We start from the raw sequence: 13,674 nt of genomic DNA, 5'->3' as shown, positions 1-13,674 counted from the left end.
GAAATGTTTTTGTTCATTTTTAAAGATCACATGTTCGATCACGTGAGTTTGTGGCATCGATGTATTGTTGGCTATCCATATAGCTTTGCGTGGGGCGAGCTTGGTTATTGCAAGAAGAGTTGTAAAAGCAGACTATGGATGGATGTTTGGTCGCTTAGATGTACTAACCATAGCTAATAGTTTGTTATCGAACGACGTAGATACACGTGTTGCCATAACTTCAGTTTAAAAAAATTATTACCACCTATTATTATTTTATTTATACCTACCTACTGACCCACTTTTCAACTACTTTCAGTCCGAGAAACAAAAGATGTAGTTGAAGTGGCCTAATGCCAACATGTTTGAAATAGACATGTAACCCATTTCATGAGATAAAATGGTCAACACCTCTTTGGGTCCATCTTGTTTGCTTACACCCAGATATGTGTTTAGGATCATTGTGTCTCAGTGATGTATTATGTCTTACCATATGGATGCATCTGTCTGTCTTGTGTTGTCTACATAGGTCAAGCCACAATCTATTGACACACTGATGGCTATGGCAGAGCGACTCGGCCTCAATTTTATCAGCACCCAAGTGAGCTATTGTTGTATGTGGTCACTTTAGTTCAGTGAAATGTACGTACTTGTTCTAGTCAGGTTAATAAAGGCCAAGCTGCTTAAACAAGCTGGTTTAGAATAGTGCCATGTTATATGTACAGTAGATCCTGACCTTGTTTGTCTGTACATCTGAAGTTGGAAATGACTGTTCTATTAGGGTATTTTGAGTACAAATGTATGTTCTATTAGAGTATTTCAAGAGCTTTTGTATATAAATGCATGGGCTTCAGCTATCTGAACATTTCACTTCTTTGAACACTTACCATTGTCAGAAACACATTGGATAACTGAGGGTCTACTGTAGTCTAAACATCAGGTATTATGATATCTGTACAAATTAACATAGAGACTTGGTTGGTCCACTATACCACAATCTAATACCAGCATACCCTTACAAAATTCTGCATGGGTGTGTCATGCATGCATAATGTGAACATGTTCTATCTCAGCATAAGCAAATTGCATACAAGTATTTCACCCAGAGGCATGCATGCAGTTTGGTCAATTCTATTTACATGCTAGTGTATGTGTGCAGTTTACATGCAGTGTGTATGCTAGTTGATACTGCTAGCATGCTCGCAAGCTACTATTGTTATTTGCATGCATCATTTTGGATGAATAAACAGATGCTAGTCCATAGTTGTGTACCACCATGAATGCAGGATTAAGATCAAATCTTCAAAATTTGTACACATTCTGTGTGCTATGTGATATAGCACCAGGTACGTAATGCTGAGCATTTGTCTGTCAGCTGGTTGTGTTCCAGTTTTAGAGATAGTCTTGGCATTTGTATGATTTCTTGTACTGTTTTCCTAGTCAACTGTACTTCTTCATGTTGTAGTCAGCTGGTTGTGCCTAGCTTGGTTTTTCGTGTGGACATTTAACAAAATTCTTTGCCAGAATGAAATGTTGCAATCAAATTGTCAGTGAGTAATTCTCTAGCATAAAAAAACTCTTTAAGTAAAACTTTGTTCGGTGGTTCGTGATTGTTAAGTACACAGCACAATTAATTTTGCCACTGTAAATTACAGGTAGATCCTCTCAAGTTGTTCAGGTACATAATTGGCTGTGTAGTGCAGTATTCTCCATATTTTGCAGCTAAGTTAGTTCTTAAATATTAGCGAGTTGCATGCAAACTACAAATCTGGGACCTTTTCATTACCAGGTCAATCCATCTGGCTATTTTCTCTCACACACTACACACACATCACACAGTAATCATGTTTGCTAACTTTTCTTCCCTTATAAGGTGTTGAAACATGCACTAGAGCAGAAGAGTCCCAAGGTTCAGTCTGAGTCACTAGACTGGCTATCGGTTGCCATCAAGGACTTTGGCTTCAGGTGTGTTGTTAGCTTGTGTTTGTGTTTGTACTACAGTACTGTTACTATATGTGTAAAGTATATTTCTTTACTTGATTTATAAGGCTTATTTTTGAACATATACAGTCAAACCTCTTTAATCTGACACTCAATGAGAGCCATAAGGTTTGCTGGATTAGTTGAATTATCAAGTTATCTCTGTAATCTGACATTGTGAAATATCTAGAATTATGTCAGATTATGCAGGTGAAATGGATCACATGATGTTTTTAACATGAAGTGATTTTAGAATTTGCAAGTACGTAGCACTATTATTGTCAACCAATTAAATGCTTTGGTTACTTTAAAAAAATTCCAGTGATTGTTTTTTAATGCTGCTATTATTCTCTGTCGGATTACAAAGGTCGAAAACAATGTATTTCCAAGTATAGAGAATCAAAGTTTGTGTCGGATTATGGAGTACAGAGGTGTCAGATTACAGAGGTTGTTTTCTATACAATAGTGTTGGTAAATGATATTTGGTCAGACCAGAGAGGGTTCTGGATGGCGCAGGTGTCAGATTAGAGGGGTTCAACTGTATCAAATAGGTCCCAAGCATAAAATGTCTTATCATTATGTTCGGTCATCAAAAATAAATAATTTATGATGTAATGATACCACTTTTTCACTACCGAACCAATACCAATATATTTTCGGTGGAAATAGCTCAACTCCGTTGACTTCATACAAAGTATTGGTTAGTATTGGGCATTTATAGCTTGTGTGATGCAAGTCTGATACTGCCAAAATAGGGGCAATACTTAGTGCATCACTAAGTTTTAGTTAGAGACCTAATATGAGAATCTTCGTGATTTTAAAACCTGAGGCAAAGCCAAGGGTTTTTCACAAAGATCTGAGTGGGCTGTCTAACAGAAAATGGTGTGGGTGTATTTATACTAGTAGATAGATAGATTGATTGTAAAACGTGTCATCATAATTTGCACAAAATGTAAACCCACAATCACTTTTCACATTGTTATCTATAAGAAAAAGCTCACTGATCTGCTCTTCCTCCCATTAAAGGATACCAGAAAATTTTGCTTTGATAGGATTCCAAGTACTTTAGGCATGGTATGGATAGTACTTGTGATTTGTGTTTAGTAGCCAATTAATGAACCTCACCAGCTGAAGATTTCTCGGTGAAGACTGATTGGTTGAATAAAACTTGCATTATTGTAAGTAATGGCTAAAACGTTTCACTTTTAAGTGTTTGCATCCATGACACATGGCCATTATGCAGATACCTATCTGCTACTGAAGATGTCTTTAGTATTTTTTAAAGCACTTGCATTTACAAAGATCAAATGAATTAACCCTTTAAGGACTACTGCCGTAATATTACCTCCAAATATAAGCTTACGTGAAAGCCCAGCCCCGTAATGTTACGTCCAATGTATAAGATGTAAACAAAAGGCTGTAACTCAACAGTAATTAAAGCTATGAGCTTGAAACAAAGGCCATTATATTCGCCATTAATATGCGATTCTTTTTATATACAATGCCAATATATTACGTGAAACTACACTAGCCTCCTAATTATAAGTATATTATATTTACACAACAATAAAACTAATCTTGTACAAATCCATCCATAGCTTTTGCTTTGTTGCTTGTATTGAACTGAAGTAAACTTCATAGCGCTCTTCATTTAGAGATGCATCTAATGATGTACAAGACCATGGGATGGCATTCTTTGAAAGGAGTAAATCGATGGCTTGTAACAGATCACACTGCAAAGAAGAGATCGCTTTGTCAGTTGAAAATGGTAAGTTCTGCACACTTATAACCTTCTTATTATTGATAGGCGAGTTTGTACTACAGTTTGTATAAGCCCTTACTACTACCTGGGGTTTTGGTGATGCTACAAACTTGCTAAGTTATAGAACGCACAAATTTCATAAAATTTGTGAGTTTTCAGGGTAGGCACTGCGTAAATTACTGTGGTCCTTAATTAAGAGTACTATTATTTCCATACAGCACTGAAAGAAAAATAGATCATTTGCTTAACATTTTAAATCGCCAAAACGATACTATCTGTTTTATGACCAAACGTGTACTATATAGACACTGACTGATTGTCTGATGGCTGAACACTGACACGGTTTGAGTCTACAAAATGAATGCTCCGAACAAAGACGATCAGAAACCACCAGAGACACTAAGAGACCTCTCCAGAGGTCTCTTAGTGATTATATAACACTAGCTCCACTCAGAGCTTAACTCGCATATTTTCCGGGAAAATGCAGTTTGTGCATTGCTTTGATGCTCAACCAGTTCAAAGAGATGATACGCTTTGATTCGTTATATTGAGCTATTTAATGTGGGTTTGGGTTTACAAGGTAGGCTAGGCTCAGTGTAGTTTCAAAGTTTTAATTTAGTTATGTATGGCAGTAAAATAATCACTTGGACAATGCATGGATGTGTATTTCTACCCACCACGTGTCAGCCATTTAGCAGACCATGGAACAATACAAAGCGGACAATTAGATGAGTAACTTATAGTCCTAAGTACTGTTAACTTACTGTCCCAATAGTCAAGTTAGTAGGCTTAATGTAGTATAAAGCTAAAAAAAATATAGGTCCCACAATCACTCTTCACATTGTTAGTATATCAAAGTGAACTCACTGGTTTGCTATGCTTCCTGAGCTGATCAGTGATCAATTGTGAGATCTGCAATGCTACACATCAATGATCATTAGTGAGAGGTATGCAAATGCTATGTGCTATATAGGAGGTCATTCTAGAGAACCTCATCCAAAGGTGTCTTAGTGATTTTAAAGACCTCATTCTATTAATTATTGAAATTTCACTGCATGCTGTATATACAGTGGAACCTCAGTTATCTGGACCCTACTTATCCGGATTCTCGGTTAACCAAACTACGGAAATGACTGCTCTATTAAAGTAGTGACTGTTCTATTAGGGTAGTTGAAAATATTGATATTAAAAAAAAAATTTTTAATACTATTTTAAGGTTATTTATACACAGTTTCAGAGATATGGACTTTTCAAACTTATGGACCACCCCTGGTCCCAAGGGGTTCAGATAACTGAGGTTCCACTGTAATAAGTTTCTTTGGACATTTGTCCCTAAAGAAACTTTCCAAAAATTTAGGAAAACTTGCCTAATCGTCACAATGCTCAATGAATCCAATTTTGCAACCTCAGTCTGTCCTTATAAAGGTGTGCTTGATAGAATTGATTGTGGGTTGTAGTTTTGATGGTCATTTATTTTTGAAAAGCACATTTATATCTACCACTATACAGTTGCTCCGTATCTGCTTGTTCAACCCTTCAACCTGCAAAGGACTTTTGGGGAATGTGTGTTTTCACAATATGGGCATACGTAGCAATGGTAGCATAATTCTTATAGCCTATAACTTCACACTGTCTGTTCACTGGGCTAATTGGAGAAGCTTAAGGTTACGGAATAGTTTAAAATGCGTGGGCGGAACAAATTACCAAACCTGCTTTAAACCAAGCAGGGATAAATAATTTCACCAACTGTGTTGTGTTAGCAATACAACTAATTGTGCTTGTTTGTTTTTACTACAGAACAACCACTGTTCTTGGGTGTGTGGTCTACAATAGAGTGATGGTTTATAAAAATGCTCCGCCAAAAACCAGACTAACAGATTACTGAATCCTTATAATTTCAACACAAGTGGCTAAACAACTAAAATATCTAGGTCCTGTGGAAGCGATTTTTTAAGTTACTGGTAGTATAGACGTTTTATTGAACTTTTAATAGTTTTTTCAGGTGAAACAAGCTCTTTGAAGGCTTGTATCCCAGTCACTGGGGAGAAACACGCCAAAAACGCTTCCACAGGACCTAACAAATTTAATATACAGTATCACTATGCCCTAGAAATGCCAATACAACCTACAGCTTTTGCTGTACAACCTACAGCTTTTGCTGTATTTGGCGGCGGAAAAACATGGTAGTGACAGCTGGAACTGAGCGATGTACGGGCTGGCTTACTTGTGTTACTACAACAATTGTAGTGTTCCACCTGCCTCAAACTACACTGTAGCTACATAAAAACATTAAATATGAAGGGCTTCACCTTCATTTGAAATTTTTCACGCTGCTAGACTGGTTTTATGGTCTTCTCAAAAAGAATCGATAAGCATTCAAAATTTTGAATGATTGCCCGTGACTATACCGTAACCTTAAATGAATACTGTAACTACAACGGCCTACTTGTTATAAAGTGATGAACAATAGTGACAGTCGTGTTTCCATGTTTCAAAAATTCTTGCCACGTGCTTAATTTTGATTGTGGGTTTACTCATGTGAGTCATAATATGGCCTGATAGAAGAGTTAATGGCAAAAGTGAACGGAACTTGTTGCGAGATGATAAAAAAAACCACCATCGAATTATGGATCATTTTATAAAGTTATGTTAAGTTTATGTCCAGTTGTGGGTTTAAAGGTTTTGTGATTTATTGTTCCCACATAGACCTTAACTTTAAATGCTCAGTTTGTTCTAAGTTGCACATGCTAAATTCAATGTAGGATAGAGATTAAGTCACATGTCGATGCAGTCAAGAAGGCATTGGGGGCTACTAATCCTGCAGTACGTAGTTCAGCTGTTACTCTACTAGGAGTGATGCACATGTACATGGGACCTCAACTGAGGATGTTTTTTGATGGGGAGAAGCCAGCACTGTTAGCACAGATTGATGCTGAATTTGAGAAGGTATGAATCTCTTTATAGGATCACTGGTATATGAGATGTTTGTGGGTGTGTGTACATGTGTACGCATACATGCTTCAAGTCATAAAGTAGTAACATTGATTTGTCATATGCTTTTATCATGGTTCGTGTGACATTATGATTATAGTTAGTATAGCTTTTGTTGGTGGTGCATTTGTCCACTTGAAAGTGAATGTTGACTTGTATTTTCCATTTTTTTTAATATACATTGCCATCTACATTAATTTGTTGTATGTTGTTACGGGCTGACAATAAGACTGGCACAACGTGTCATATCAGTTATTCTAATTAGCGTGCCTCTCTCATAATATCAATAATACACTATCACCTCTCCCCATAAAGAAAGACGCACACACAATAAGAACCCTACAACAAAAAGCCTAATAACTAAATTACAAGAAAATAAAAGTTTAAAGTACAGAGTACAAATGTTTATTCTCTAGACAGTGCATCTGTCACAGCATTCTCTTTACCAGGAATATGCTTAATACAAAGATCATATGATGGCAGTGCTAAGCTCCATCTCAAAAGACGTTGGTTATTATCTTTCATCTTGTAACAACAATAAATGATCAGTGTACACCTGTACTGGGAAATTGGTTAGGGTGAGGTAAAAGTCAAAGTGTTGGAAAGCCATCACTAAAGCCAAAGTTTCCTTTTTGCTAGTCGAATGATTCTTCTGGTTTACACTAAACTTGTGAGAGAAATATCCAATAGGGTGATCTATCCCGTTTGTATCTTCTTGTAGCAGCACTGCACCTGCACCAAAATCACTATGTCAACAGTGAGGACGAATGGCTTCCCAAAATCAGGCATTGCTAAGACAGGTGCTGACATCAGTAAAGTCTTAACTAAAAGGCTCTCTGGCAAGAATCACTCCAAACAAAGCCATTGTTCTTCCTAAAGAGATTAGTAATTAAGTGGCTCACAGCAAAGTCTCGACAGAACTTTCAGCCATTCCTAAAAATCTCATTACTTCCCTCTTAGTAGTTGGAGCAGGATAGTTGACTATCGCATCCATCTTGGCAGTAACTGGTCGCACTTGGCCTTGGCCTACAATGTGTCCAAGATAAGTTACATGTGCATGGCCAAACTTACTCTTCACAAGATTCACTGTTAGGTTAGCAGCTCTTAACCGGTGAAACAGTTCCTTGACTCTTAATAGGTGTTCTTCTCAAGTACTCCCAAACACAATAACATCGTCAATATAAGCCTCGCAGCTATCCAGGTCCCTTATTATCTTGTTGATCATACGCTGGAACATGGCTGGGGCGTTCTTCATACCAAAATGGCATTACCTTGTACTGGAAGAACCCTTCTGGTGTCACGAATGTTGAAATCTCTAGGAGTCAAAGGCACTTTTCAGTATGCAAAAACGATAGGACCCATCACTCTTGGGAACCAACAGGTATGGTGAGCTTCAGTTGCTCTGACTCAGTTCTATGATTCCATGTTTTAACGTATAGTCAACTTCTTTCCTCATAACTCCAGCTTCCTCAGGTTTAATAGGGGCTGCATCACCAACGTCAACATTGTGCAGCACACAGTTAGCTCTGCCTGGCACATCTGGGAAAATGTCAGAAAACTGAGTAATGGCTTTGGCCATCTCCTCCCCCTCTGGAGAAGTTAAATGACACAATTTCTTTTCTAAATCTCTACCCTGGTACTTCTTCAACATATTGATGTGGCACAACAGTTGAAACTTCCGTCTGTCTGGAGTATCAATGATATAATTGACATCACTGACTTTCTTTGTTACTGTGTATGGACCAAAATGTCTTGTAAAGGTTGTTGAGGGATAGGAAGTAAAACTAATACTCTTTCACCAACTGTAGAACTTCTACTCTTGGCTCTCTTGTCATACCAAGTCTTCATCTTTAGTTGGGAAATTGTCAAATTCTTCTGAGCAAAGTGTCTAGCACGTGCAAGTCTGTAATGCAGGTCTGCTACCTGGTCTAAAGATTAATTGGAAAGTCCTCAGCCAGCCATGCCTCTTTCAGCAACTTAGATGGACCCCTAACTTTCCAGCCAAAAACCGATTTGAAGGGACTTAACCCCAATGACTCTTGAACCCTTTCTCTTGCAGCAAACAGAAGCAAATGCACGGTTGTTCTCTGTACAATATGCACACAGCATGTTCTTAAGAGTCTGATGAAAGCGCTCCAGAGCACCTTGTGACTCGGGGTGGTATGCTGAATACTTATATTGTTTTACACCCCAAGTTGGTACATTGCTTGCTGCATAAGTCCCGACATGGAGTTTAACCCTTGGTTGGATTGGACAGTATGTGGCAAGCCAACAAAAGTGAAGAATTTAACTAACGCATCTACAATCTTTGGAGCCTTAATATTTCTAAGCGGCACAGCCTCAAGAAAATGTGTAGCTTTACACATAATGGTCAATAGGTACTGGCTACCCAACTTCGTTTTGGGTAGCGGACTAACACAGTCTATAATTACATTTTAAAAAAGAAGACTCCACAAGCAGGAATAGGTTTAAGCAGAGCCACTGGAATAATAATAATTGAATACTTCAAATAAACACACTGCTTGTTCTTCAGTTTCAATTATGTAATGATCCTCTTGACACCTCAAGTTACTAAATTGGTTTTCTAACCACCTGGCATGTATGACATGTCCTACAAAACAGAGTAACATTTTGTTTCATCTTGGCCAATAAAAAAGTGCTGGTAGTTTGTGGTATGTCTTATTCACACCTAAACGTCCACCCAGTGAGGATCATGATAATGCCATGTCAACAACAATGAGGGAGTACTATCTGGTGAGCTACTTGCCATTCATCTAGTGCTGGAGCAGGAGGTCTCCACTTTCTCATCAACACACCCGACTTTATGTAAAAACAATTAGCATACCTGGGTGCTTCCTCCTCATCAACAGCTTCTTCCATCAGACTGCATAGCTCTTGTTGCTCCTTAACAAGCTGTTCTTGAAACACCGAGAGACAGCCTTCCATCATTGGGCCAGCCAATGTGTTGGTAATACTACTCATAGAGGTTACACTATCTTCAGCTGTAACATCAGGCATCTGGTCATTCTGTCAATTGTCCTTGTCATCTGTTGTTGCTCTCCTGGAAGCTGCTCTAGTAACAGCACACGCTGGGAAAATGCCATCTATTTGTTCAGGATCAGGGTCATTTGCAACCTGCAAATCTGGCATCACCTTGCTGCCTACCAGAGTGAAATTCCCTTAACAGGTAGGGTTAGCCTTATTCCAACAATTACTGCTCCATTAACCAAATTAGAGTTGAGGTAAACAACATGAAGTGGTGCATTCACAACTCCCAGTTCAGTACCCTGTTTCTGCACAGTACCAGTAGCTGTGCTGTCTGACAGGGGCAAAATGCCATTTACAACAAAGACTGGGTCCCTTAAAATGTCAGTAGGTATCTTTTCACCATGTTCAGATAAGGAAACAGAGCCTTTTAGAAATGAAGGGATTGTATTGGTCTCTGCTACTTGCAAATTGAACAGCAGGTGTAGTGAGGGATTACAAGGGCATTGGACTTCTTAACATTCTTCTTCTCAAGAGCCCGATATTCAGCCATCACGTGACCACGCATAACAAACACTTCCTCCTGCAAACACACAAAAATCGTCAAACTGGCCTCTACCTTGATTGTGGTTTCTGCTTCTAGTAATTGGTGGAGATCGCCTGCCTGCCTCGGAACTCTTACAGTCTGAACCAGCTCCGGACTGCTCAGTCTTTGATGGAAAAGCAGTCTTAGTCAAAGAGTAGTCATCTGCTAGTACAGCTGGCAGGCTGTCTGCTTTCTGTTCATCTATGTACATCTTGACATCACTTTGAAGACACTCAAGGAGTAGCTGTCTAAGTTTGTGGTAGTCATGGTCTACTTGTTTAGCAGCACACCAGCAGTCAAACAGAACTTCCTTCTCTCTAGCAAACTCGACTTCTAGCAAACTCAACGTAAGTCTGACCATCTTGTTTCCTGGAATCTCTGAATTTCTGTTGATAAGCTTTGGGGACCAATTTGTAGGTTTTAAGGATAGCCTTCTTCACTTCATCATATTGGGAACTCTTCTCCACAGATAGAGCTGAATAAATCTCTCGAACCTTCCCCACCAACACACTCTGCAATAATAAAGTCCAAACTTCTCGGTGTCATAGTAGCTGTCTTCTCACAATGAATAAAATATTTATCAACTTCATTCTCCTGAAAGGGAGGGACTAATCTAATGTGCTTGCTGACGTCAAAGCCTGTAGGCTTCACTGTGGGTGTGGGTGTAGCAGCTGGATGGGTCTCAAACTCTCGTAGCTTAGCAATTTCCTTCTCTTTGGATTTCTAGTTCTTACATTTTCAACTGAGCCTCTCTTTCCCGTTCATGTTCTTGGAACTCAAGACGTTTCAACTGCTGACGTTTCATAGTGTCTGATGACGATTCAAATTCAGCGATCAATTCTTCCTCAACTATATAATCAAGCACTAGCTTCTTAATTCCATTTTCGAAGTGTTCGCGGGCACTTCTAGTCCATTATGACTTACAGCTTCAGTCAGTTCTTTCTTCTTTAACAAGTTATGAGCTTCTGATGTCGGTTCTGTGTAGAAATTGTCCATTTTGATCGACACTAATACTGTGACACAAGGAAGATTGACGAAAGTATTAAATCCTACCAAAAGAATGAAGAACAGCAAAAAGATCATGCAACACAAGTTGTTCACCTTTACAAGTGCCTAGTCACACCTGGCACCAAGGAATATGGATGGTTGGTTACAAAAATGGTGGTCTTCCACAAGAATCCTTCTGTGGATTCATAATCATGCTGCGTAGGCCAACAAACAAAAGTGAAACAGCTTAGACTTTATCTTCTTCAGCGAGTAGTGAGCATCTGGTAGCTCCTGGACAAGCCCCAAATCTGTTATGGACCGACAATAGACTAGTACAACGTGTCACATCAGTTACTCTAAATTGTGCCGTGCCCCACACTGGGGCACGCTTCTTTTATATTATCAATAATACCAAGAGTTCATAATATAAAAAGTTTTACATTATGAACTCTTGATAATACATTATCACAATGTATATAGACTTTCAATTTTGTGTTTGCACTTTTAATGCCGTATGGAAGGAAACTTTAGTGGAGGAAAAGTTGGGCGAATCAAGCAACGTAACTGTTGGCAAAACAAAATTTGTCAGCAAAGTGTGTGCCTGTAAATGGATTGCAATATATGGTAGTCTACTATTAACTATTAAAGCTATGCAGTCATCGGCCGCTAGTTTATCCCTTTCACATTTTGTCTGGTTTGAAGATCCACATGTGCTCCCATGCTTTGTACAGTAGCCTGATGGTAATGGTAGGAGTTTACTTCTTAGTCCAGTGGCCCTTGGTGGTGCAGAGTTATTTGAATGACTGCATGGCTCAGCAGGGCAAAATATAGTGTAAGATAGACTTGTTTACATGTAACAAGCCCTCAAAGACCAAGCAAACATGAGAAGAATTATTACGTAGATGAAAAGTATTTGGCAAATTCATGGTCATTTTCCAAATTTGTGAATTGTTGCTATCTTCCCTCCATATAACATGTAGCTCAATCAGTTGTAAAACTTCAGAATGGGAATTCTAAAATTCATTAATTCTATGTAAGCCACAAAATTCTGTCACACAGTTGTGTCCATGGAAATTATGACATACATGGTATTTTATTGGTCAGGTTTCTGGAGAGAGTCCACCAGCTCCCACAAGAGGTGTAGCAGCAGCTGCAGGAGGTGATGATGATTCAGAGGAAGATGAGACAGTGGAGGAGTCTGGATCCAAGGGTGGGGCTGCAGCTAAGCCGCAATCATTGGCTGATCTCATGCCTAAAGTGGACATCAGGTGAGTACGAATGGATTGAAGTACAGTGGTGATCTGTGTGTGCATGTGTGTGGAGTAGACAGTACAAAGCTGACTTCTGTATCTTGACGGCCACTACAACTAATACCTTACCAAGGAACATGGGATGTATCAAAGCAAAATTTAAAAATTTTAAGTATGTAGGACTAAACTTTTATATAAAGGGGCTGCAAGGTTCTGTTGAATTTGGTATTCCTCGGATTCAATGTTAGCTGTTGTGCCGTGTTCTGGATTGTGTGGTGGCTTGGAGATATTCATTGTATATAAAATACAACAATGTACTTGTAGTGTACTTTTGTGTTGTGTGTTACATGTACATAACCTATCATTGTCATGTAATTATTGTAGTGGTCAGATCAAGTCATCATTGATCAAAGAACTAGCTGACAAGAATTGGAAAATACGAGGAGAGGCACTTCAAAAGGTGTGGATGTACACCATATTGTACAATACTTATGCTCAGTTTGTGTTGTATTGGTTGCAATGTATTGTACTGTACATGCATGACTATCACGTCTGTAGCATGTTATATGTGTAAAGATATACATGTAGCACTTAATGCTGTAGCATTCTGATAGTGTGTTGTTAAAAGCAAATGGGACAGCATGTGTGCATGTGCGTGCATGTGTGACTAGCACCATACACACTGCTTACTCAGATATAGTGGAGGCTTCATTATCTAAACTAATGTGAGGGAAGGGTGTTTTTAAAATTGAACAGTTTCTGTACAGGCTGATTCATACAGTGTCCAGGGAACAAATCATTCATTTCTGTTAGCACAAACGTACACTATTTCTAATAGAACTTTACCACTCTTATCAAAATACTCCAATTGTGCAGTTAATCTTATTATTCAAGTAATTGATATTTGAAACAATATTTATGCATATATTTGCAGCAGTTATTATACACTTTATACATGTTATTATTTCAGATTACAGACATACTGAAGGAGGCCAAGTTCATAGAGCCATCACTGGGTGAACTACCAGCAGCTCTGAAGGGTAGACTAGCTGATGCCAACAAGAACTTGGTACTGTAGCAGTTGTATAGACCATATGCAATATATTGGGTGTTCTCTCATAAAAGTTACAAGGTTCAGGCTTGGCTAGGAAAGT

At 38.6% G+C, this 13,674-nt stretch overlaps 1 protein-coding gene across 3 annotated transcripts in view; it reads left to right on the top strand.

The window, feature by feature from the left end:
* The window catches only part of LOC136261227 (cytoskeleton-associated protein 5-like), a 90,215-nt gene that overhangs the window by 18,896 nt on the left and 57,645 nt on the right, over positions 1 to 13,674 (top strand). For all 3 annotated transcript variants that reach the window (XM_066055201.1, XM_066055202.1, XM_066055200.1), the window contains exons 20-25: positions 509 to 580; positions 1,853 to 1,944; positions 6,484 to 6,667; positions 12,375 to 12,538; positions 12,905 to 12,980; positions 13,491 to 13,589. In XM_066055201.1, the coding sequence (XP_065911273.1) occupies positions 509 to 580; positions 1,853 to 1,944; positions 6,484 to 6,667; positions 12,375 to 12,538; positions 12,905 to 12,980; positions 13,491 to 13,589 (687 nt within the window). The remainder of the gene's footprint in view (positions 1 to 508; positions 581 to 1,852; positions 1,945 to 6,483; positions 6,668 to 12,374; positions 12,539 to 12,904; positions 12,981 to 13,490; positions 13,590 to 13,674) is intronic.

The sequence above is a fragment of the Dysidea avara genome, chromosome 7 (genome assembly GCF_963678975.1).
Source record: "Dysidea avara chromosome 7, odDysAvar1.4, whole genome shotgun sequence".
NCBI lineage: Eukaryota > Metazoa > Porifera > Demospongiae > Dictyoceratida > Dysideidae > Dysidea > Dysidea avara.
This window is presented reverse-complemented; position numbering and strand designations above follow the sequence as displayed.